The sequence below is a fragment of the Staurois parvus genome, unplaced genomic scaffold (genome assembly GCF_062004578.1).
Source record: "Staurois parvus isolate SC_StPar_1 unplaced genomic scaffold, SC_StPar_1.0 ptg000011l, whole genome shotgun sequence".
Classification (NCBI taxonomy): Eukaryota; Metazoa; Chordata; class Amphibia; order Anura; family Ranidae; genus Staurois; species Staurois parvus.
In genome coordinates, this window is record NW_028317807.1 from 3,534,634 (window position 1) to 3,561,204 (window position 26,571).

The window sequence follows — 26,571 nt, forward strand, 5'->3', positions numbered from 1 at the left end:
TTAGAGGCATGGACATATTCTCAGGGAAGGTTAGGAGTGTAAAGTCACAGCTGTGCTCACACAGATCCCATTGCCAGTTATCAGAGACTGGAATGAGGTGGGGAGGGGGTGAGGCTTTTTTAATCCCTGCTGAAGCAAAAGCATTAAAATATGAGTAAAAACTGCTGTAAAATATCCCATTACTAAGAAGGAATAAAGCAGGACTGGATGATAAAGGACATGACAGTGTTCTTTTTCTACTCTTTTACACTTTTGAAAGTCATAACTAAAACATATAGCAAAACTGAGGCCTTGTAATGTATACAGAAATGACATGTCACATAGATAATCAGTCATAATGGGGCTTATATGAGAATCTCAATGTTATGTTTTAGGTATAATGATACAAGTTTACTTATGAAAGGTTTATATTTGCTCCCTTACTGATATTTGTTTACTTTCTCTGCAAATTCTTCAGTTTTTGTAAGGTTATCTGAAGCCCTACACTTTCTGCCCTGTCATGTGAATGGTCTCTAGGGACTGAACGTAATGAATTATTGTCCCGTGCCACAATAATAACTAAGTATTCATCTGTGATAAAAAAAGGTAAGAATTTAGTACTAGTGTTGGTGCCCTGTCAACTACCCCACATTGCACACTCAGAAGATGGAAGACAGTTTGTGGGACCAGTAGGGTTGCCACCTCATCCCTTTTAAAACCGAACACATATTAATTACACAGGTTCTGTGGCTGATTAAGGTGCAAATTCAACTCACTTAGGTGTCCTTTTATGAAATTGAGATCAGCGGTGTTCCTGAGGATCGTTGTTGAACTCAAATCATTAGTGGTTTAGGAAACAGATGATCAGTGGAGAACATGTTTTCCACTGATCATCTCAGCACACAGATGGAGAGTGTATGAAGGAGGGATGTCAGCCCTTCACTGGCAATCTGTGTTCCCCCTCCAGATTCTCCAGCCCAGACCTGGAGAATCAGAGGAACAGCAAACTAAGTGTTTGACTGATCTCTTACTGTAATCTTGCGAGATTACAGTAACAGCAACCGTTTTCTAGTGGTCAAAGCCTTTATAGATCGCTTCTCTCCTCATTAGGAGAAGCAATCTACACCGCTTCATGAACAGGCATTCAGAGGAGAACTAATCCTCTGAGAATGCCAGAGAACTGAGCAGCGGTCCTTTACCGCTGCATGATAAAACGACACCTTAGTGTCTTATCTGCAGTAAATTAGTCTCAGAACCCGTGTAAATAATATGTGTTTGGTTTTAAAGGAATAAGGTGGCAAACTGTCTTCCAGCTTTTGAGTGTGCAATGTGGGGTAGTTGATAGGGCAGAAACACTAGTACTAAACCCTTACCATTTTATCACCGATAAATACTTATTCATTATTGTAGCACAGGGCAATATTTCATTACGTTCAGTGAAGCTCCTAAAGTCTTGCGTTATTTTTTTTTATTGGTGTAGCCTCTTGTCTCCCGTGTGACACTTCCCTGAACTTCCAGTTGGGTATCATATCATAAAATCGGTCCCCAGATATCATTCATTGAGACCACATTGTGCCAGCACACGTGTGCCCTGTCATGGTTGGGAGGAACAGAAGCAAGCAGCATGCTTCATGACTGGCTTTGCCTTCCCTGGAGACAAGTAGCCACGCCAGGGCTCCATAGAACCTTTCTTGGCACAGGAGACACCCGAAAATCTGAAAGTGGGGGCAAAAATTATGGGCCCATCAGAACAAGGGAAAAAAAGGCAAAGTTTAAATAAGATAGAAGTAGCATCTAATGTAATCTCTATACTGAAATATTGAAAAAAATAGGATTTTAAATTCTGCACAACGCACCACATTTTGCAGACTGCACATACATACACACCCGCATCATGAACAGGGTGCGATTCGTACAGAAAACGCTGTGGAATTTTCACTGCATCAGACTGATCCAGGGCTGAAGCATTTTAATGCAAGCTAGTGTTGTCCACGTATGAAAACATTAAGGGTGAATTCACAGGGGCACCGTGACCCGTACAGCTTGATTGAGTGCATTGTTTATGTGGCTGTATGAAGATGTAGAGGCTGTACAGATACAGCCGCACATTCAAAGGTGGGAGGGTGAGTGGTCTCAAATGCACACTGCCTGAGCTTGGGGCCTCTTACCTGCCCCTGCACGCCTGTCACATTAGGAATGGGTGTGTCCATACAGCTACTGCATCCACATAGGGAAACATGGGCTGTCTGCCTGCTTCCAGGTGGCTTCAGCTGCATAAACATAATCTGTATGAACACACCACCTGTGTGAATGAGCCATAACAGCCTTTTCAATATGAATGTGCAAAGTGCATTAATCGATAAACACTGACCGTAAATCAGGTATTGCAGATACAGTATGATCACAATAACTTGAATTATTTTTGCTATACATTGCTGTACTACATGCATCCCAGTTGTACTTTTCTCTGACTGGTTATGGTAAAGTATATGTGTAACTTTACCTTGTAAAACAACCCGTTCAATACAGTAAAATAATAAAATAAAAAGTGCAAGGCAATGTCAACAGGCAGAGAAACAGCAGCACTCTGTTCTTCCCACTGAAGAGCTGTGCAGGGGGGCTTGTCAGCACATGTCTGATCATTGGATTACAGGCAGCCTAGGCTCCCAAATATAATGTCATGAAGACAACTGACCACACTGGGATGGATGTGCTTCCATACCTAGCATGGTCAGTTTGAAATAGGAAAGCAGGAACACTGGCAGCATCACCAGGTATTTGACAGAAAGGAAGCAATGCAAAGAGAACAGGATACTTTTAATACAAGTACATGGTACAACAGACACATATCAGGAATATGAAATGTTGGGGTAACACACACTTGACATGTCAGGCATATGAAATGATGGGGTAACATACACTTGACACGTCAGGCATATGAAATGATGGGGTAACATACACTTGACACATGTCAGGCATATGAAACGATGGGGTAACATACACTTGACACATGTCAGACATATGAAACGATGGGGTAACATACACTTTAAGCTAGCCATGCACTAGATTTCTTTCATTCAAGCTGCTTCACAAAAGAAGTGTAACTGATTTTTCCATCTACACTAAACAGCATTGTTGGACAAAGTTCCTCTGCTGCCTATGGTATTTAAACATCTAGCACCCATGGCTGTCAAAATACCAAAGCAGTGGCTGCATCTGACTGAATACAGTTACTGTTCGACTGACATTTTTCCATTCAGCTCCTTCAACAAAAATCGATTGAAAAAACAAATTTTGATGAGCCGGATGGTGACAATGGACACCCACAAATTGAATTTCGACTGATTGAGTATGACTTGGCCAAAGTTTGATCTGTGAATGGCAGCCTTTAGCCAAATAGTTTAAAATGGTTCAGTAGGCATATGAGGATCATACTTATACTACAATAAAGATTGTTGTTCCCTGCTTGTAATCAGTACACCAAAACAAGTGTTGAGCACAAGAAAATCAGAAAAATAGCATTTTGGGCTGAACGCTTGATTCAGTATTCTGTGAGTACAACATCAGAGAAAACTTATGTTTAAAGATGGCTGTTGGCAGGTTGCCTACAATGTACTATCGGTAGTTAGGCAGTTGGCTGACCCAGGCTAGGGAAAGGGGTTAATGTTTTGCACATCTGTTCCCAGGCTTTTTGGACCCAGCCTTCCCACCCTGTTATATAAATAAGGGGAAGGCCAGGTTCTGGAGTTTCAGTCCACTTATAAAGATGCCGTGATCATTCTGGAGCTCCACAGGGGGACTGTTGTGCCCTGCAGTCCGTCTGGAGATGGAGAACCGCAAAGCCAAACACCAAGAGATGGACTTTCACCTTGTGGATGTATGCCTGGGAAGCCTAGCTGGGATGTTTCATTGAACTGTTCATGTTGAGCAACTGTTCTAATCCTGGTCTGAAGTTACTTTAAAGGGGTGCATGATGGTTCTTTACGTATGAAAGAACTAGGGTCAGTAAAGCACAAGTGGGGTATAAGCAAAGCCACTATGAAAGGTTTACTAGACAAAAGGAGCAGGAGGAAATGTGCAGTTGCCATGAGTAACCCAGGACTGGTGAAAGGTGAACAGCAGCATGTCATGAAGTGTGGTACCTGGGGTGGGTCATGGGTCATCTAGCCTCCCCAAAGGTCGTTTTCCCAAATCAACCAGGACTGAACATACGTTGTGGGTGCCAGGCCACAGCACGGAAGTGAATGAGTTAACAAGTGCATGCATGAGGTCTGCACTGTGTACATTGCAGGACCCCATTCTGTCACTGGTAGTGAGGTGGCAGAGGTACACTCGACAGGTGGAGAGGACATAGGCCCAGCGGTGTCCCTCCTAAATGCAACATACAGCCAGAAGAGTGTGTTGCGACTCAGGGCAGAAGGCTTTACAGATGAACTTTGCATGTCACATCACTACACACAGTGCACAGATCATCTCTAAGACAAGGAACCACCATAGTGTTTTGACTTTCACTTTAACGCGTTCCCCACCTAGTCCTTGGCACTGGTGAGCTTGAGAACTGCGCAAGGTGCCCCCCATGTGCAGGGCAAGGTCCCCCGGGGGGGAGGGAGGAATTTCTCCATCTACCTTGTTTGCCTATGGCCAGCTTTACAGCTAGAAACAAATTAAGCTGTGTTCAGCTACAGGTTGAATACAAGTCAAAAATAGGTCTTGTATATGTGAGGACTAGATGCACAGTGCAGTCAGTGCTTGTGATTTCTCCTCTTCACTGCTGGCCTTCTCCATTTCATTTTCTGCAGCAGAGGGGCCTACTTGAGGGCTCATTGAAATTAATCAGAACTGCTGTATCAAAACCAGCCATGGGCTGCAGGCACTGTTATTATTATCCAGAAACAACATTGCTGCTAAACCTTTTTGTATACTGAGCCCCTCTGCAGATGGCTAGAATGTGCTTCGCCTGCCACCTTCTGATATCCTTAGATAAGACTTGAGAATACTGCTTTGTTCTATGAGGTTTGTTAGCACTGGCGTAGCCAGAATTTGCAAGTCTGTTTCATTCTGAGTTTCTTTCAATTGCTTCCATGTTGACTTCAATTCCTGAGCTGCTTCTGCGCTTACATGGACATACATGGGAAGGCAAAATAAGCTTTCATACCTGTACACAGAAGCCATGTATACTGCACAACAAGCACACTTGTTCAGATCTGAACTTTAGGCAGATATAAAAGACATAAATGAATCCAATCATTGTAATGTAATTATTATTTAGTTATTGTATGTATTTTTCAAATGCAGTCAATGTAAGTACTTGCATTTGACCTAGAATCAGCCTCTTCTAGTCCCTGTACAGTGGGGATGGAGTGTGAAAGGAGATGCAGCACAAGGAGCCAATCAGTTCATGTAGTGACAAGTTGAAAGCTGACAGTAAGAGGAAGCAGTGACACAGAGATGAGCTCATCACTGTCCTGCTTCACTTTCACTGTCCAGTCACAGTCTGGGGGGTTCTGGATGACCTGGGCTCCAAAGAAATGGTGTATATTTTACTGGCCAACAGACTGAGATTAGCAAGTGGTAGAAGAAACTTTATAGGGGAAATCTGCAGATTGAAGCAGAAAATTGTATTTTTTTAATGTCTTTTCTCATTAAACTATTTATTTTTATATTTGTTATTTCTGGCTGGAGTTAAGCCTTAATCATAGGTGTTCAGGCTTCAGGTGTGACAGCCTGTGTCCTCTGCAGTCAACTTGGTCCTTCTCAGCTGGCTGCTTCATCTAGATTCAGGCAGCACAGCCCCCAGTGGCGCAATGCAGCTTTGTCCTCTGGACACTCTGTGAATAGGCTCCCAAAGCTTCTTAGGATATGTGATGGGGGTCTCCCAGGGGGCTGCAAGAGCAGAAAACATACACTATATTGCCAAATGTATTGGGAAACCCCTCCAAATCATTGGATTCAGTTGTTCCAATCACCTCTATTGCCACATGTGTATACAATCAAGCACCTAGGCATGTAGACTGCTTCTACAAACATTTGTGAAAGAATGGATTGCTCTCAGGAGCTCCGTGAATTCAAGTGTGGTACCATGATAGGTTGCCACCTGAGCAAGTCCATCTATGAAATTTCCTTGCTACTAAATATTCCACAGTCAACTGTTAGTGGTATTATAACAAAGTGGAAGCAACTGGTTACAACAGCAACTCAGCCATGAAATGGTAGACCAAGTAAAATGACAGAGCAGGGTCAATGCATGCTGAAGAGCACAGTGCGCAGAAGTCGCCAACTGTCTGCAGAGTCAATAGCTAAAGACCTCCAAACTTCATGTAGCCTTCAGATTTGCACAACAACAGTGTGCAGAGAACGTCATGGAATGGGTTTTCCATGGCCGAGCAGCTGCATCCAAGCCTTATATCACCAGGTACAATGCAAAGCGTCAGATGCAGTAGTGTAAAGCATGCCACCAATGGACTCTACAGCAGTGGAAACATGTTCTCTGGCGTGAAGAATCACGCTTCCCTGTCTGGCGGTTGCCTGGAACATGGTACTTGCCTGATTTCATTGTGCCAAGTCTAAAGATTGGTAAAGGGGTAATTATGATGTGGGGTTGTTTTTCAGGGGTTGGGCTTGGCCTCTTAGTTCCAGTGAAGGGAACTCTTAAGACATCAGCATACCAAGACAATTTCATGCTCCCAACTTTGTGGGAAGAGTTTGGGCATGGAATCTTCCTTTTCCAACATGACTGCTCACCAGTGCCAAAGCAAGGTTTATAAAGACATAGATAAGCGAGTTTGGGCTGGAGGAACTTGACTGGCCTGCACAAAGTCCTGACCTCAACCCGATAGAACACCTTGGGATGAATTAGAGCGTAGACTGCGAGCCAGGCCTTCTTGTCCGACCTCAGTACCTGACCTCACAAATATGCTTCTGGAAGAATGGTCAAATGTTCCCATAGACACACTCCTAATCCTTGTGGACAGCCTTCCCAGAAGAGTTGAAGCTGTTATAGCTGCAAAGGGTTGGCCAACTCAATGTTCAATCCCATGGACTAAGACTGGGATGCCATTAAAGTTCATGTGCGTGTAAAGGCAGGCGTCCCAATACTTTTGGCAATATACACCCTGTTCCAAATTATTATGAAAATTCTATTTAAGTGTCACAAAGATTAAATATTTTGTTTTTCAGTTTAACTCATGGATGGCATTGTGTCTCAGGGCTTTTTTATTCACTGAAAACAATCTCAGACACCTGTGATAATTAGATTGGCCGGTGAGCCCAATTTAAGGAAAAACTACTAAAGGACGGTGTTCCACATTATTAAGCAGAGTGCCATTTTCAAGCAATATGGGGAAGAAAAAGGATCTCTCTGCTGCCAAAAAGAGTGAAATAGTTCAATGCCTTGGACGAGGTATGAAAACATTAGATATTTCACAAAAACGTAAGCGTAATCATCGCACTATTAAGAGATTTGTGGCTGATTCAGAGCACAGGTTCGTGCAGATAAAGGCACATTGAGGAAGATTTCTGCCAGATCCATGCATCAGATCAGGAGAGCAGATGCTAAAATACCATTACATAGCAGCAAACAGATATTTGAAGCTGCTGGTGCCTCTGGAATCCCATGGACATCAAGGTGTAGAGTCCCTCACAGTCTTGCAACTGTGTATAAACCTTCTATTCGGCCACCAATAACCAATGCTCACAAGCAGAAACGGCTGCATTGGGCAGAAAAATACATGAAGACTAATTTTCAAACAGTCCTGTTCACTGATGAGTGCCGTGCAACCCTGGATGGTCCAGATGGATGGAGTAGTGGATGGTTGGTGGACGGCCACCCTGTTCCAAAAAGGCTGCGATGTCAGCAAGGCGGTGGTGGAGTCATGTTTTGGGCCGCAATTATGGGAGCAGAGCTGGTCGGCCCCTTTAGCATCCCTGAAGGTGTAAAGATGATCTCTGCAAAGTATGTGGAGTTTATGACTGACCTCTTTCTTCCCTGGTACAGAAGGAAGAACTATGCTTTCTGTAATAAAATCATCTTCATGCATGACAATGCACCATCTCATGCTGCAAAGTATACCTCTGCATCAATGGCTGCTATGGGGACAAAAGTAGAGAAAGTCATGGTGTGGCCTCCATCCTCCCCTGACCTCAGTCCTATTGAGAACCTTTGGAGCATCCTCAAGCAAAAGATCTATGAGGGTGGGAGGCAGTTTACATCCAAACAGCAGCTGTGGGAGGCTATTCTGACATCTTGCAAACAAATTCAAGCAGAAACTGTCCAAAAACTCACAAGTTCAATGGATGCAAGACTTGTGAAGCTGCTATCAAATAAGGGGTCCTATGTTAAAATGTAACATGACCTGTTAAAATGTTTAAAAAGTTAAAATGTTGTTAAACATTTGATTGAAATAGTTTTTGATTTCAGTAAATATGCTGCAAACACAACAAATGACTATTTTCAGTTCTTTAGAACCTATAAAGTGTTTTGAAACTTACTGTGCGTAATAATTTGGAACAGTGCATTGTAAGTTTTTTATGTTTAAAACAAATACTGTTGTCATTAGGAGGTTTGTTCAGTAAAATTTGAATTGTACTCTTAATAGTTGATAACATGAGAATTATGCTGACTGTTATTTACATAAATTTTTTAGGTAAATGAGGAAAATATAATTTGCATAATAATTTGGAACAGGGTGTAGTGTAGGTGTGAATGGTTGTGGGGGGCTGGGCTGCCATAAGAAAAACCATTAGAAAAACACAGAATTAATAGCCCCCCCAAATAAAAACATTGGCTATTTTATTGGGGAGGGAATTGACCTAAACACAATTTACAGAGTGAAGTTCCACTTTAAAGAAACCTAGTCACAAATGGGCAGATATAAAAACAAATATTGCACCTTAAATTATTTTAACTTTGCTGACTTACGTATGAGATCCGACTCAAGTTAAAGAGTCAGACTCAGGCAGCAGTGTCCTACACATCTACATATAGTACATTGCATTATACTGTCATGTGATTAGGAGTTAGCACATGCTACTTTTCTAGTTCACACCATTTGTTCCATCTGTTTAGCAATCGATTGCTACTCTTTGTTATTAAATGCTAGTGATTTTACTAGCATTATTGAATACTAACATTTTCTTGTGTTTTCCTACAAATAAAGAAAAACATACTATAGAGATTTGTTCCTTCCTAGATATTTAAAGGGGGTCTGTATAGCTGTGCTGAGTGCAATGTCAGTAGGGTTCAAGCAGCCTCTTTTATGAGCATCTACACCTGCTTTTACTTTTTTTGTTGCTCCAAAAACACATTTGTCAAATTTAGCCATAAGAAGCTAATTTTATTTTTTCTCTTTCTATGTAGATTGTTGAGAAAAATGCTGATCCAGAGGTGATGCTTTTACCATATCTGCGAAGAAAGCGTATCCTTTGAATAAAGACAATGAAAAATGATATCTTTGCCAATGTGTATTCAGGTTTATGATGTAAGCACAGTTAAATGTTTCCAAACCAGTTTGTTGCTTTAAGTACTTAAAATGTTGCTACATGGACTCCAAGATTCCAAGTTTTAATGCTGTTTGAGTAATGTCTTGGAAATTCGCTTTAACGAATTTCTCCTTACCGTGAGTACTCGCAGTTGGATGCGCAGAAATCCCCCATAAAGCTGTGTGAATCTCGCTTACCACGACTGCAGTTAAACTACACGATTCCTGCCCATCCAACTACTTTAGCTTCTGTTGAAATGTGGGTGTTTGGAGCTCCCTATACCTGGAAATGATCACACGACACCTTCAGGTTGATGGTTGAATTCCCATAAGGGCCGTTTTCATTCTCCCCTTTGGTTTTATTACAAATACACACACGCCCCCCCCACATGAATAAGGTCAAACCCCTCCCACAGAACAATGCAATGGGGAGTGCCTATACACAGGATGTACATTCCGATTGGAGCATAGCCTTTTCTATTATCTGTCACTGGTCTTCCCCCATGAGCCTTCTGAGGTCAGCAGACTTCCTTCCCTTCCCATGAGCCCTCTGTGGAGAGCATATCTCCTCCCCTTCCCATGAGCCCTCTGTGGAGAGCATATCTCCTCCCCTTCCCATGAGCCCTCTGTGGAGTGCATATTTTCCAGCTCCTAGCAGTATGTCCATTCTCTGTACAAGCATTCCCTAGAAATATCAGTCTGTACCTGGAAGGGCCCGATACGATCTTTATTAAAACACATCCATCCGGATACAGTTCAGATTGGTAATGGGTTGTAAGATATGCATAAGCCTACACGTGGAGTTCACACCGCTTGGCGCCTTGCGTTATGAAGCCCATGTGGAACTATGCTGCTGATATGTGGATACAGGCCCGCGGTCTACTGACAGCGGCATTCGCATCGAATGCCCTGGTGGTATACACGCCGGTCTATAAGCGCAGATCTGCCATCTCATTCATTACCGAGCTGAGTACTGTAATACATACATTGTACATGCGCATGGCCCAATTGCAGCCTTCAGAGCTTTAATTAAGCCACACGAGAGACATATGAATAACAAGAATATATGACACATTTAAAGTTCGACCAACAATACAAAATTTCCATGACATTCCCTCCTGTTTTATCATATTCTCCTCGTGTCCCTTCTTGATCTTCTTCAGCTTGATGGGTGTAGTCTCAAAACCTCAAAGAGTTCCTGTAGTTGTCCCTGAGAATAAAGCTCCATGGGGTACCTGAAACAACAAGACCCGACGCAGACTCGACGCAAACAGGCTTGATTGAAGCAATGATCCTCAAGAGCGTTGGAACCTTCACTACAGGAAGGCTCTTGTAAAAACCACAAACAGACTTGTGGTATGAATAAGGCTTGTGATCCCACGGTGGTCTGGGGAGATCCAGCAGCAGATTCTCAAATTGCCCCTGCAGACGGGGCCACACAAGGCTGGTCTCGACCCAGACAGTTTTCCAAATCGCAGACACAAACCATGATGAGGCTTGAAGCTTGCTTGGAGGTCTTGGAGAATGTGGTCTTCAGGGAGATAAATTAGAGGGAAGCCAGGACGTAATCTGCAGAGAAGGTGGTTGGTTGGTGAGGTCTTCCTCCGATCAGTGGTTGGAGTGGGATCCCAGGAGCGGGCATGGAGATGTGGTCGTCTGCCCGAGCTTGGCTTACATGGTCGATGAGGCAACAGGAACATCTCACCGCGGCATATAAAAGGCAGATGAAAAAGAGAAGCATCAGGATATACACTCCCACTTCCTTCAACCAAGATCCGATGGAGAACAGGAAATCTCCCAATCCTCCCAAACCCTTGAACGGATTCCAACCCTCACTAGCTATAGCTCTAGCTTTTCCCTGTAGTTCACTAACTTTGTCCATATGGGCCTGGACCTTGTCATCGGTGTCTTCTATCCAAGTACAACAATCCTCTCCGATGAACTCACAGAACCCCCCTTTGGCAGCTAAAAGGTAATCAAGGGCCATCTTCTCCTGAAGCACTAAAATTCCCATCTGCCGTTGTTCTTGGGCAATTTCTCTGACAGCCTCTACGGTCTCGTTAAACATACTATCCACGATGACAGAAAAATTGTTCAGGCGCTTCATAAGTTCTATTCCCCAACCTGTCCATGAGGGGAACCAAGCCCATGCCTGGCCGCCCTCAGAGAACAGTTCCCTGCGAACTCTCCCTGCCATCCTTACCTTCTTGTGGACCATCAACTCTTCATGATCCATCACTACATAGGATGCGGGGACTAGCTTTATGAGGGCACACAAACCTTTCGCGTTCTGGGGAAATGTTCTATAGGCTGCCGAACCACACAGAAAATAGTATGGACCTGTCAGAGCAGAGCAGGAGGAGTTCCTCGTTCGGCCTCTGGCACTGAGTAACAGTTGCACAGACTGGGGGATTGCTCCCTCAGTCTGCACATCACATCCGTCCTTCCAACACACGTGGTCTTGTCGGTCAGTGTGGTTACTCAGAAGGGAAGTCTGGTTAGTCAGATTGACAGTTATACCTCCCTCGCAGGTGGTAGTCCCAACAAACTTGTTACCTGTGCCAAAGCTGATGTTAAAGCACACCTGAGGGTTGCCTAGCTGTCCAGTTACCCATAATGGACTAATGAGTGCCCTACAGGAGCTAGAGCTAATATTGGTGCTAAAACTGATGTTACCTGCTAAAAATGTGTCATTAAGTTCTACCGACAAATGTCTACGTGGGGGCTGACCAGGGGTCCCTTGCTTTTTCATGCCGACGCGGATGTCATACAGGGCATGAACAGCGGCCATTGCGGACATGTGATGACTGGGTGGGGGCTTAGAGCATACCCAACAGTTGGTTTTGTTGGCGGTTCTGGCTAAACGCAGATGCATTTTAAATAAAAGGTTGGGGTATCTGCCGTCTTTTCCTCCGTTCACACACATGTATGACATACAAACAAAAAGAAAAAGGAAAATGACACCCCTCATTCTCTGGTGTAGCTGAAAAGCTTCTTGCAGTGGCTTGCGTGCACCCAGTTGTCTCGTCCCTCGAGCTTGAGTGAGGTAGGTGTCGTCAGCTGGACTTGGTATGGTCCGGTGAACCGTGGCTCGAGTCCGGTTCTTTGATGTTTCTTTAGGACGACCCAATCACCTGGCTCAATAGAAAGAACACCTGTTATTGCATTTGGATTGGGGAGCGATTCGCGAACCCGATGGTGTATCTTCTGCAGCTCCCGTTGCAGAGATTGCACATAACCTGTAAGCTGTGAATGCAAAGACGACAACTGTTGAGGAAAGTACAACCCTGTTTTGGGAGGTCCCCCAAACAACACCTCGTAGGGTGACAGCCCATGTGGTTGCCGAGGGGCATTCCGGATGGAATAGAGGGCAATGGGGAGACACTTAGGCCAAGGTTTTTTGGTGTCGGCCATGATTTTGGAGATCCTGTTTTTAAGGATTCCGTTGAGACGTTCAACCTTACCGCTACTCTCGGGGTGATACGGGGTGTGTAGCCCTTGGTTGATGTGAAGGGCTTTACATACCTCTGCAAAGATCTGTCCAGTGAAGTGTGACCCCCTATCGTACTCGATGGTTTCAGGTAGACCCCAGCGGCACACAACCTCAGACAGGATTTTCTTTGCCGTGGTACTAGCGTTGGCACATGTGACGGGCCACGCTTCAGGCCAGCCTGAAAACATATCTACACAGACCAAGGCGTATTCGTACGGCCCACTCTTTGGTAACGAGATGTAATCGATCTGGATGCGTTGGAAGGGGCGTTCAGGTTTTGGCGAGTGCCTTTGGGGTATTACTACCGTTCTGCCAGGGTTGTGTACGGCACAGACTAGGCAAGAAGCTGCAAAGGTAGCTGCAGCAGTACTGAACCCAGGTGCAATCCAATGCTCGTCTACCAACGCACACATAGCCGTCTTAGATTGGTGCCCAGGGTAGTGAGCCAAGTGGGCCATCATGGGAAAAAGGGACTTTGGCAAACACCATCTTTTGTTCAGGCACCAAATGTCATTCGACCCTTGGGAGGCTCCTGCTGCTGTCCATCTAGCCTTCTCCTGCAAACCCGCCTGCGATTGCAGTTTTTTAAACTCGTCTAACGAAACCTCTGAAGGGATGGCCAGCATCAGAACCCCTCTTTCCTGAACCAGTGCACCGGCCTTTGCGGACCGATCTGCCAAAGCGTTTCCACATGCCTCCACACTAGTCTCAGTGGTATGAGCCTTCACCTTAAGAACAGCAATCTCCCGTGGCAGGCCGAAAGCAATGAACAACCTGTCAATCAGTTCTGCATGCTTCACCGGTTTACCTGAACTTGTGAGGAATCCCCTCGCTTTCCAGATGGGACCAAAGTCATGTGCAATACCAAACGCATACCTCGAATCCGTATAAACATTAATCCTCCGACCTTCATGCAACTCACATGCCCTGGCCAGTGCCCACAGCTCAGCTTCCTGAGCTGACATATGTGCGTTCAGAGAGCCCTTTTCCACAACATCACTTTCAGTCGTGACCGCGTAACCAGTGTGTGGCTTACCGTCTTGGGTGTAGTACCTGGACCCATCAACAAAAAGATTTTTCGCTTCCGGTATTGGCGTTTCCTTCACTGGGCTGATCGCCGCTGACTCCAGTTCCATCAAAGAAATGCAGTTGTGTCCTTTGGAAGAGAGGTTAGTAAAGGACAAAGAAGACATGTTAGTAGAAGAGGTGTTGGTATTGTTAGTCGGGTTGCAGGATTTAGCACTGTCGTTGTTGTCCTCCCCCCCCTTCTCGTCTTCCAACACAGGAAGAAGAGAAGCTGGGTTAAGAATAGTGCATCGTTTGATAGAGAGGTTAGTAGGAGTTAGGAGGGCTACCTCGTATTTGGTCAATCTTGCTGCAGAGAGATGTTTAGTTTGGACCTGGTTTAGGATCTCTTGCACCGAGTGCGGAGTGTAGAGTGTGAGGGGTGAATCCAAAACGATGTCACCCACTTTTTGGGCAAGGACAGCACAAGCAGCCACTGCCCTCACACAACCCGGGGACCCTTTGATGACTGGGTCCAGAGCGGTCGATAGGTACATGATGGGGCGGTACTTGGTTCCGTGAAGTTGGGTTAGTACTCCGGTTGCATGGCCCTGACTTTCGTGACAGAAAAGGTAGAAAGGTAGGTCATAGTTGGGTAGACCTAGGGCTGGTGCTATTGAGAGTTCCTGGGTCAAATCTTGAAGAGTTGACCAGTCGTCGTCTGACATTTGAAATGGTGTTTTGGATGTCAGCTCATACAGGGGACCAAGTTTGTCCGAGATGTTGGGGACCCAATCTCTGCAGTAGTTGATAAGGCCGAGGACGGCTCTCAGCTGACGGTGGTTTTTGGGTCTCTTTAGGTCTTGCAATGTCTGCACTCTTTGGGTTGTTAGGTGCCTGGTGCCCTGAGAAATACAATGCCCCAAGAAGATGACTTTCTCCTGGCAGAGTTGTAATTTCTCCTTGCTGGCCTTGTTGCCCGTTGACGCCAGATGGTTGAGTAATGAAACAGTATGTTGATAACAATCCTTTTTAGTGGGACAGCAGAGGAGCAAGTCATCAACATACCAACACCACCTCTGGATTCATTGGGGTTCACTGATCTAACACGATTTTCAGCTTGCAGCTGTATTCCGAGGGACTGGTTACCGCCCCCTGGGGGAGACGGGTCCAGGTAAGTTGTCGGCCCTGGAAGGAGAAGGCAAAAAGGTACTGACACTGGGGATCCAGGGGTACCGAGAAAAACGCGTTTGACAGATCAATGACGGTAAAAAATTTTGCATTGGGTGGTACGGTTGCCAGCAGGGTGTGTGGATTGGGCACCAAAGGGGCATCACTGATGATGATTTTGTTTACCGCTCTCAGGTCATGTACCAGCCGGTAGGTGGTCGGTTGACCCGGTGCTGTCTTTTTGGCTACTGGGAATAATGGTGTGTTACATGGCGACTGGGTTGGGGTGAGGACCTTTATCTGTAGATAATGGTCGATCTGGGTTTTTAGGCTGTCCATTTGAGCTACACTTAAAGGATATTGTGGTAGTTGTGGTAATACGCTTCCTGGTCTGATGTTGACTGTAGTTGGAGGTACCGGCAAGAGACCCACATCATATTTATCTGCCGCCCAAACTTTGGGGTCAACTTCAGCCAATACGTCCAACTCCAGACAATATGTAGCCTCGGTGAGATAAGGTAGGGCCAACAATGTGCACAGTCTTTCTTCCGACAGGGCACTACTCACCACAACACCCGATGGGGTGAACTCAATGACAGCTTGAATGTCTGACAAGATGTCCGCTCCCAAAAGATTGATGGGGACGTCATCTGAGACCAGCACTGACCTGACAGCCTCAGTGTGCAGACCTAACCTGCAATGGAGTGGTTTGGTGGACTGTAGAGACACCGTTTGACCTGTGAGACCTACCGTCGGTGTGCTTTCCCCTGAGAGGGGTACCTTGCCTTGGATGTCCTGTTTTCGCAAGACTGTTCTGGTTGCACCGGTGTCGATGAGGCAAGGGAGGGGATATTTTAATTCCTCGAGAAAAAGATGGACATGGGCCGACACCGATTTGCCAACTTCCTATGAGGATTCATAGGAGTTACTTACCATGGTGGTCACAGGGGCGGAGGACTCATCAGGAATGAACTGCCACCGACCTTTAGGTAATTGGGGACAGCTCCTCCTCATGTGCCCCGTTTGGTGGCACTGGAAGCACCTGGGTGGGGGCCTATCCTTCCTGTGACCCAGATCCCTTGGTTTTTCATGTGGGGTCTGGGACATAAGAACTTTGGCCTTGTCCTGTTTTCTTCTATCCATTTCCCTCTCTATTGCCGCAAGAGTGGAAAGGATAGCAGGGATAGACATCTCATTATATTCGGGTCGGGCCAGAACCAGCCTTTCCCGAATTTTAATATTGATGCCTTCAAAAAATTTGGCCCGCAACAGAATGTGCGTCGCGGTCACCTTTACCCCTTCAGTTGGAGCATCAGGTCCAACTTCCAGATCCGCATCCAGTGCCGTCTGCTTGAGACGGCGCCAGAAGCAGGCGCTTTCCTCATTAGGACCATGGGTGAGCTTCATCATGTCCGTAGTAGAGGTAGCACCATACATTTCTGGAAGCTTTGCCTTTAGCTGTGTACAGAACTCTTTGCCTCCTGAAGTCATCTCCTCATGCGTGGTTATAGAGCACCCTGCAATCACTGTACTGGCCACTTCCATGCCCACCTTCGCCCGCAGGATCTGTGCACAATCTGACCCACTCATACCATAGCTGAACTGGTTTTGTCCAAACATTCAAGCAAATCCTCTCGGATTGACTCGATAGTCCGGGAGCTCAGCCAGAATAGTGCGGATCTCTGCCGGGGTGAAGGGGACATGCCAAACTACCCGTTCCCCTAAAGTCCGTTCCCCCTGTGCATTGGGAGGACCTTCAAATTGCTGCACCCTGACTGGATAGGCCTCGGTCCGGGAAGAGTGCAAGGGCTGGCCCAGCTTCATCGGTGGGCTTAGATTAACCACCTCGCTTACTGCACCTTCAGGTTTGAGGTCCCTCAGATCAGGGTATAGCTGGGGGGCAGGGGTCTGATCAGTGGTTCGTAGCGCTTTGATGCAATCCGCCCTGTTTCTTAACCGGGTGTCTATTCCCCTTGATTCACAGATAGTCTGCAAATCGGTTGTTGAAAAGGCTTCATAGTTGGAAACAGAAGGAGCTGGGGTGAAGCAGGGAGAAGGGAGAGGTAGAGGTAGAGGCTGAGGCATAGATACAGAAGACACGAAAGGTACGTCAAGAGTGACGCCACTAACAGAAGAGACAGGTGCAGTTATACTTATCTCAGCCACTGTTGGTTGTTCGGGAACCCCAGCAGACCCTGACCCTGCCTGCCTTAGTAGAGTCAGCCCTGAAAGAGCTTCCTCCACCTCTGACACTGGATCCTCCTGTTTTATTCCCTCTGGAGGCCAGGTATACATCACCTGGTTCTTCCGGACAGACACCAGTTTATGTATGCCCTGCTTCCCTAATTGGATTGACCTGTGAAGCCATAGCTGTGCGATCTCTAGTTCTGACGCCTGCATCCGTGGTTCAAATTCAGAGATTAATTTTTCCCACCTCCATGCGTCAAATGTACCTTCCCGGGGAATTTCCCATCTGGTACCCTTCAACCATTTATTCCACCTTTTGAGGGGTTCTGTAGACTTCCCCCCCAAACTCACCTCCATCAGTTGTGCAGCTGTCCTTACCCTGAAGAGGGCTGGTTCCCCCTCTCTCTTCATGGACTGACTACTGCCCATCGTGACTAGTCACTGGTATATATCCCGCGTCCGGGTACCTGTTTACCCCCTGGAGCACTCGGTGGGATCCTACCGAGAGGCCTGATTCCACCACTTTCCCAGCACAGCGTAATTTATGTGATACTTATCGATCACCCGAAGCGCATCAAGTGGCGGTCAGACTGAGAGTACCCCTCCCACTCCCACAGCGCAATTTATGTGATCCTGACCACCCGAAGTGTTTGTGGTAACCAGGCTAAGCGTTACACTTCCCTGGACCGCCCACTCGCACAGCGTAATTTATGTGATACTTATCGATCACCCGAAGCGCATCAAGTGGCGGTCAGACTGAGAGTACCCCTCCCACTCCCACAGCGCAATTTATGTGATCCTGACCACCCGAAGTGTTTGTGGTAACCAGGCTAAGCGTTACACTTCCCTGGACCGCCCACTCGCACAGCGTAATTTATGTGGTTCTCATCACCCACTGTGTTTGGCAGGCCACACCGCACAATGATGAAAGTGGCTTTTCTCTCCCTGCACACAGTAGCTAACACAAGTCAAAACAAAAAGAGGGGTTCTTGGATGTTACTTAGGGGTCACTGGTTGGCTGGAAACCTGCTAACTGACCTTTAGGAAATTTGTGTAAAGAAAAAACTTTCCTAATACACACAGAAAAACCCCTTTTCAACCTGAAAAACCATTAAAAAGGACAAAGTGGATCCTTATGAAAAACACGGGACATTTCACAGTAAAACAATTACACAGAGGTAAACCGAAAAACTGCGCCAAAAGTAACCTTGTTGCTGACGCAAAAATCACTCATACCAGCACCGCTAAACGATCTGCGCTACACACGCAATCTTCGCTGCAACCACCTAAAACCGTTTACACAAAAAGTCTGCTGGATGCGAAACACGCAACGCAGCAGCTTTAAAACAAACCCGCTTTACAATAAGGAACTACTTTTAACAAGAAAAACACAAGAAAAACATAATCACTATACAAGAAATCTATGTGCAAAAACCCAGACTTCACCGTGCTCACTAAATGTGGAACACGTGAGGGAAAAACTCGCTTAACACACTTTAAATTGGCTGGCAATACGCAAATTTAAAGCTAAAAGCAAACAACTTAAACTGTAAAAATTTGGATTAAAAACACAAAATGGGTCAAATGCATATAGGAAACTTCATGCACATTGCATAGAGATTACTGCACATGTGGTACTCAACAAAATGGCCACCAAACAAAAGGAGCACATGTGGTTAGTCAAGAAAATGACCCCCCATGGAGGAGCACATGGTAGACACTAGAATGGCCCCCCACAGAGGAGCACATGGTAGACACTAGAATGGCCCCCCACAGGGAAGCACATGGTAGAAACTAGCCTCAAAATTGCCTCTAACCTCTTACATAAAACAGACGTTTGGACAGAACATACACTGGACAATTGCACAACAATATGAAGTACACATACAACACAATTTGGCACAATCACAGAACAGACATAAAACGCCAACATATCACACTAACATGCACATGTAACAGAAAGGACCCCCTGCTGCATGCTTGCTGGGAGCAGTAGTACCACAAAACATTGCACAGACTAGATACACACAAAAGGTCTTACAACAGTTAACGATTAATCTAAGCCTTTCAGCACTGTAATAATTACCTCACGTGGAGGGGGTAAAGCAATCACCACAGTACCTACAACCCACAAATACTTACCTAACACTATGCAACAACTTTTACCCGCTAAAACATATACCCGTTTAATTTTTGGTTGGAAGATTTTTAAACTTGACCAAATCCAGCCAACCAAACCCACCCCTCTGCTGCTCTCAGCAGAGAAAACCCTCGTCTTTCACCCACAGATCAAGATTTTAGGACAAAAAGGTCCTTGCTAAGCGGTAATTCTTGTTAGCTAACAGAGAGTGAAATCAGCCACACGAACACGCAAAAAGCGATCCTCTTAATGGCAGAGAGACCTGAAATGTGCCGGCATACTTTTTGCTAGTTCATGATGGCTCATTCCCCCTCGTACTTGGTTAGCTTCGCAAGAATACGCGTTAGTATCCACCAGGCTTGCCAAACTGTCTTGGAAATTCGCTTTAACGAATTTCTCCTTACCGTGAGTACTCGCAGTTGGATGCGCAGAAATCCCCCATAAAGCTGTGTGAATCTCGCTTACCACGACTGCAGTTAAACTACACGATTCCTGCCCATCCAACTACTTTAGCTTCTGTTGAAATGTGGGTGTTTGGAGCTCCCTATACCTGGAAATGATCACACGACACCTTCAGGTTGATGGTTGAATTCCCATAAGGGCCGTTTTCATTCTCCCCTTTGGTTTTATTACAAATACACACACGCCCCCCCCCCCACATGAATAAGGTCAAACCCCTCCCACAGAACAATGCAATGGGGAGTGCCTATACACAGGATGTACATTCCGATTGGAGCATAGCCTTTTCTATTATCTGTCACTGGTCTTCCCCCATGAGAATCTGAGGTCAGCAGACTTCCTCCCCTTCCCATGAGCCCTCTGTGGAGAGCATATCTCCTCCCCTTCCCATGAGCTCTCTATGGAGAGCATATCTCCTCCCCTTCCCATGAGCCCTCTGTGGAGTGCATATTTTCCAGCTCCTAGCAGTATGTCCATTCTCTGTACAAGCATTCCCTAGAAATATCAGTCTGTACCTGGATGAGCCCGATACGATCTTTATTAAAACACATCCATCCGGATACAGTTCAGATTGGTAATGGGTTGTAAGATATGCATAAGCCTACACGTGGAGTTCACACCGCTTGGCGCCTTGCGTTATGAAGCCCATGTGGTACTATGCTGCTGATATGTGGATACAGGCCCGCGGTCTACTGACAGCGGCATTCGCATCGAATGCCCTGGTGGTATACACGCCGGTCTATAAGCGCAGATCTGCCATCTCATCCATTACCGAGCTGAGTACTGTAATACATACATTGTACATGCGCATGGCCCAATTGCAGCCTTCAGAGCTTTAATTAAGCCACACGAGAGACATATGAATAACAAGAATATATGACACATTTAAAGTTCGACCAACAATACAAAATTTCCATGACAGTAAGCACCACTATTGCTCTCTCCAACGCTGGCACTTAGCTCTTCACCTCTCCCTTAAAGCCATGTGAACTCCTGTATACACATGTCCTATATTAATTGCATATGTCAAGTAGCCAAAGGTGGTAATAAACTGGAGGTGAGGTGAGGATCTTCTCTCATGTTTTTATTGGAAAGCAAACCACAAATGTAGCTACTTCTGTCCTAGGAAGGCTCCATACACACTGGGTGTTTCAATAACACTGGTATCATTAGCTGTGTAAAGTCACATTGAAAATGTGAGTTTTTTGGCGTTTAGCAGCGTTTTGCTGTGTTTTTTTGCAGATTTCTTTTGCATTTTGCAGAGGTTTTCTTGACACCCCCCCAAAAAAAAATTTTTTTTTTGTCAAAAAAAGGGAAAAAATGCTGGTTTGTGACGATTTACTGCGTTTTGCTGTGTTTTTCAGCATTAGAGCATTTTTACAGCTAAAAAACTCCTTTAGAAACCCACTAGTCCTGTTTTTTTTTTCCAGCCAAAAAAACGTCCCTGACAAAAAACGTTGATTACATTCTATGTGTGCATGGACATATAGGATAACATGCTGGGGAGTTTACTGGCTGTAGAAAAAAAACGTCAAAAGCCAAAAACAGCAGCGGTACTAAGCTAAGAAATGTACTGTGATACAGTAGTGACAACAAGAATGTATACACTTTTCCTTTATCTGGCAATATTCCATAAAGCCCAAATCTGGGCATAAGAAAAAACTTCAGTAGCAGTGAGCCCTCCTTTCTAAGGCTCTCCTGGCCACGGCCAAACCCCTTTCCCCTCTATGTATGATACAGATTTAATAGCTGCCCCATAGCACAGCCCACAGATCAGAGTGCTGCAACAAGAGGATTAGAGATGGCAGAAGTGTAAGTAAGGTAAGCAAGGTCCCCTTAGACTGCTGGGCTTTAATCAAAAATCACTAAAAGCTTGCAGAATACCAGGTACAAATTCAGTTAGGCTTTTTCCAGCACCATAACAGTACAATGACATTACCGCATGGTGCCATGCATGACATCTCAAAATCTTGTCTTGGCTGAGCAAAGGTTTTCTTTTGCCAAGGAAGTAATATAACTTCAGAGATAAGATTCACATGGTAGGGAGGCTTTGGGTAATGAAAAGAAATTAGCAGCTGACTAGAGCAGACCTGCCAAAAAAGTGTTTTTTACAAATCCTATGCAGAGTTCATTCATTCAATTTCCAGGAAGTTTGCTATACAAGCTTTGACTAACCAATTTGAGGAACTGATAATGATACTAACTTTGATATAAAGAAGTCGCACTCACAACTGGATTCTTTATTTGGACTTTCCATGTGATGAATACAGAAGAAGTCTTTGCTTTTCTTATCTGGCTCACTAGATACACATGCAACTAAGTGGAAAATGCAGAACTTTTTTTGTTTTTATTTTTTTTTTTATTTTATTTTTCTGATTGTACACTGTTCACCATGATTTAATGTCAACCTTTTCATGATCTATGTGATCTAAATAAATACTATTTTGCATTCACTAATTTAGTGACTATTACTCCGCATAGGATTTGTAATAAACCACAAACCACTTTTTGGCAGGTCTGCTCTAGTCAGCTGCTAATTTCTTTTCATATGCTATTTGGTTTAAAATCCACACCTTATATATGAAGTGAGACATATGATCAGGTGATTGCACCTAATTATGATGGCAACCTTTTTTCTTACATTAGGCTTTGGGTAATACATGACTAAAATAGCTATCCCTGCAGTTGGCCATAGGTGGATTGAAATTCGACTGATTCAGCCTTGCACAATCAACTTCTGTTGCAAATTTCTGTTAGAAAACGTTTCTCGATTAGCTCCGTGCAGCCACTGATCATTGTTTTCTGACAGAGGAGGCGTCCCTCTGTCAGAATACAATAGCACAGCAGGGAGGATTCCTTCATCCGCCTCGCTTGTGCGGCTGGGGGAATCCATCTGTTTTTTGTTTTTTGATCAGCCCGCTGGCTAGACTTTTAAGCTGTATGCTTAAAGTGGTTCTACACATTTACATATACCCAGTGAAGTAACTGGCCTCAGGTGATGCACAGTGATGAAACAAATCCTCCTCTACATCAATTTAAAGATCAAAATGTATAAAGCTTGTCTGAGCTTTCAGAAAACAGGGGGCAGAGAGCTGAAATTACACACTACAGAATTCAGTGAGGAGAGCTCTGAGAGCTGACTGAAGGAAAGGGACATACACACCTATTGACACAGCACAAAGGAACAGAGTTGAGGCTGTCACTAACAGGCTGTGTGCTAGAGCTCCCTCCCCGTCACCTTTTTTCTCTTGGTGTCAGGAAAACTTGTCATATAGCAGAGGAAGGAATTAGCAGACAGAAATGACAATTAGTGCTCTTAACTGAGACAAGTACACACTTAAAAGTAATATGCTTTTTTTATAACCACTTTAAAGTGAACCTGTCAGAAACCTTGGCAATGTTACCTAGGAATGTGATCTTGAAACAACCTTAAATAAAAATTGCAAATGAACAATTAGTAGTGCCAGAGATATAGGCAGATGATTTTAAATGCAAAGGGGGGCCGTTTATGGTTTCTTGTACCAGGGCCCTGAAAGTTCTAGTTATGCTTCTGTTTTGAATATTGTAACCTTTTCTCTAATTCACCATACCAGATTTTTAATCAGCCATGTAAAACAAAACTATGAATACTCTTTCAAGTTTTATATTTCCTTAACTGGTTTATCAACAGTCCTACTAACTGGTACAAAATATGGATGTGGAGGGGGTGGATGTGGTGCCTGCACTGTGATGGTGTCTGTCATTCATCCTGTCACCAAGAAGATTCAGTATCCTTCAATAACCTTATGGCTTTTACAATCTTTGTAATGTATATCTCCAGCATAACTAAGATTGTGACATAATATTCTGATTTTTACATAATTAAGAGGGACTAATGTGCAAGGATTTCAGCTGTCAAAGCTTCTTTTTTATTATGTTTCAGGTGCCACAGCTTTTTAAAGATAATTTGTCATATAGAATGCACAAAGATCAGGGACATAGAATAGCAGCTGTCCACTTATCAGATAAAGCGATGTTTCTGCTGGGTCTGTTAATGTATAAGTCGGTGTGTGGGGAGGTGCAGCATGATGCCACAATGATACAGACAGAGTCATGTTGCAGCAAAACTTGGATTTGTATTAAAGAGAATGCCAAACTACAAACACCCCAGTGGGAGAGCGCTGCTTGGGGAAAACAATCACAGTTTAGTTCAAATGCAGCAGGAGGAGTCCGTTTCAGAAGGTGGAGTGCGACCTGGCTTTTCAGATTCCAAAGGGGAAGCGTGGTTGCATGATAGGGCATCCCTATCCTGTCCCGTACATCCTGCCCCGTACATTCCATATGGGCAAGCAGATATACTGACAAAATTACCTGCAAAAAAATGTGCATCTATTATTTTTGGTCAAAAGGTGAACTTATCCTTTAATGGCTGCCTCAACTTTTCAACAGTGTTTCCCAAACTTTGCTCCGTTGTGTTACTCAGCAACAATGACCACCTTTGCAGTGTCTGAGTGTAACTCGTACTATTTACAATGAGCACATGCCCTGTTCACTTACATTTCTAGCTTTAGAAAACGGTCTACTGCAAAATGTCCAGCGTAACACATATAGACCCATAAAATCTGTTCGTTTTGCTCCCCTGCTGTAAAATCTGGCAGTGGCAGCTTATGCTGGAGTAAGTGTATTCATTAACAAGGCAATTCTGTACATATATTCTGTATCCTGTGTAGCGCCCCTCTAGTTAGCTAGGGTGAGCTAGATAGGTTTTCAGCTAGAGGCTGGATAGCAGCCTGGTGTGAGGCAGCATGGGATGAGTCAGCCAGGTTCACTTTAGGTTAGGGCTGAGGGCTCTGCAGGTCAGTTCCCTGATACCTCTTCCTGCTCTAGAAGATTGAGATGTTTCTAGAATGCAGTGGGTGGGGGTAAGGAGGGGCTGATCTGCATACTCAAGGGATTCTGAAAATTCCCCAAGCAGAAGGCTTGGCATGGGATCACAACAGCTCTTAAGTATGAGAGAGCCTGATCAGCAGGGGAGTTGTGTAGGGTGGAAGATGGAATGAAAGCTGGAGTGTGGAGCCTGGGAGAGGGCCCAAGAAAGGGGCCTACCTGCAGGCAGGAGCTGGAAGGGAGGATCTCTCAGCCTCAACTGTCTCCTGAAGGAGAACACAGCCTGGGAAGCAATAAAGGAGCCAGCCCAGCATAAGGCCTGAAGGCAGCCACCAACCTACAATTTTGCAGGAGAGAATGGAGTAAGTAATCTCACACACCCTGAGGCTGATAAGGGGAGAGGGCATTCTGGTGGAAACCTGACTAGCCTCCATCTGGGACTGTTGATTTAAAGTGGCATTTTCTGGGCCCCCTTGCCCAGGGATTCCCTCAGGCAGTTGGGTGAAGAGGAGAATTCATCTGGGGTCTGAGGTGGTACACCTGGAGGGCTGGAGAGCTCTCCAAGAATTGTTGTCTGTGGACTTGTACGTAGTTGCTAAGGAGTTGTCCTCAAGTTGCCGTTTCCTTGGGCAACCTATACACCCCTTAACCCCTTCCAAGTTCAATACCCATGTAATGTCTAACATGTAGGGTGTGATGAAAGGTGGGAGCTATGTTATGCTTTCTGCACTTTGGGAAACAAAATCCTTTCACTAAAAATGAATCTACTGTATATATGTTGGTGGAGTGCTGAACCCATAGCTGGAGGAATAAAGCCATTGATCTGAATTTTAGAGGTAGGTCTCTGTCACCTGGGGTATCCATTGGTGATCACTGGAATAGTCCAATTGGTATCAGAAAAGTGAAAGTACTAAAGAAACTGATGTCCAGGAAAATCTTTATTTAGCATGACAATTGGTCACAAGAATAAGCCAACATGTTTTGGGGGCTTAACATCTCCCCCCCCTCATCAGGGCTTAGAAAAATAATATATTATATATAATATATATAATATAGAGTAAAATAGAATACAAATCTATTTGGCTATTTAAAATGTCTTGTGAAAATATTAAACAATGTTTGATGCTGCACTGCTATCCTATAGTCAATGTGATGAGCTCAACTAAAAATAAAGTGACTATTCATGGATCAAAATATGTGCACAGTCCTCATTCCACACGAGTTTCATAAAATTAACGTACAATTGTAATATTAATGTGATACCTATGTAATTATGTGTATAAAAAAAAACTTCAAAAGCGTCGAATAAACAGAACGATAATTTGGAAAGATGCCGAGTGTATCTTTTTGTGTCTGTTCCCTACTGCAGTAGTTATTCTTAATTTGAAACCACTAATCAATATGAGGATAGGAGTTGCCTATGTAAATAATTTCAGTATTAATATTCAGAACAGTGCTTAGTCCATAAAGTGTAATGTCATAAATAATAAAAAAGGTGGAAATCTTGTTCTGTGATCATCTAGCTTCAACTCCCAAAGGACATTCACGCTGTACCACTAGACTTCACACAGTTGTGCCACCCATGAGCAGAGTATGAGCAATGCTGCATATTGTACTTCACGTGGATTGCGCTGTGTGGAGCAGGGGCGGACTGACAACTCATGGGGCTCCCGGGCAATAGGGGATCATGGGGCCCCTGTGTCCTTGCCCAAACTCAAAATAGCCTATGAAAAAGGTACCAGGGGCATCTCATGGGGCTCCCTACTGACCCCGGGCCCTCGGGCAGTGCCCGAGTT

General features: G+C 44.7%; 1 protein-coding gene across 2 annotated transcripts in view; it reads left to right on the plus strand.

Moving 5' to 3' along the window:
• LOC149473717 (aldehyde oxidase-like) overlaps window positions 1-26,571 on the plus strand; it is a 202,286-nt gene that overhangs the window by 30,759 nt on the left and 144,956 nt on the right. For both annotated transcript variants that reach the window (XM_089670160.1, XM_089670170.1), the window contains exons 2-3: window positions 9,335-9,392; window positions 23,580-23,676. In XM_089670160.1, coding sequence (XP_089526286.1) covers window positions 9,335-9,392; window positions 23,580-23,676 — 155 coding nt within the window. The remainder of the gene's footprint in view (window positions 1-9,334; window positions 9,393-23,579; window positions 23,677-26,571) is intronic.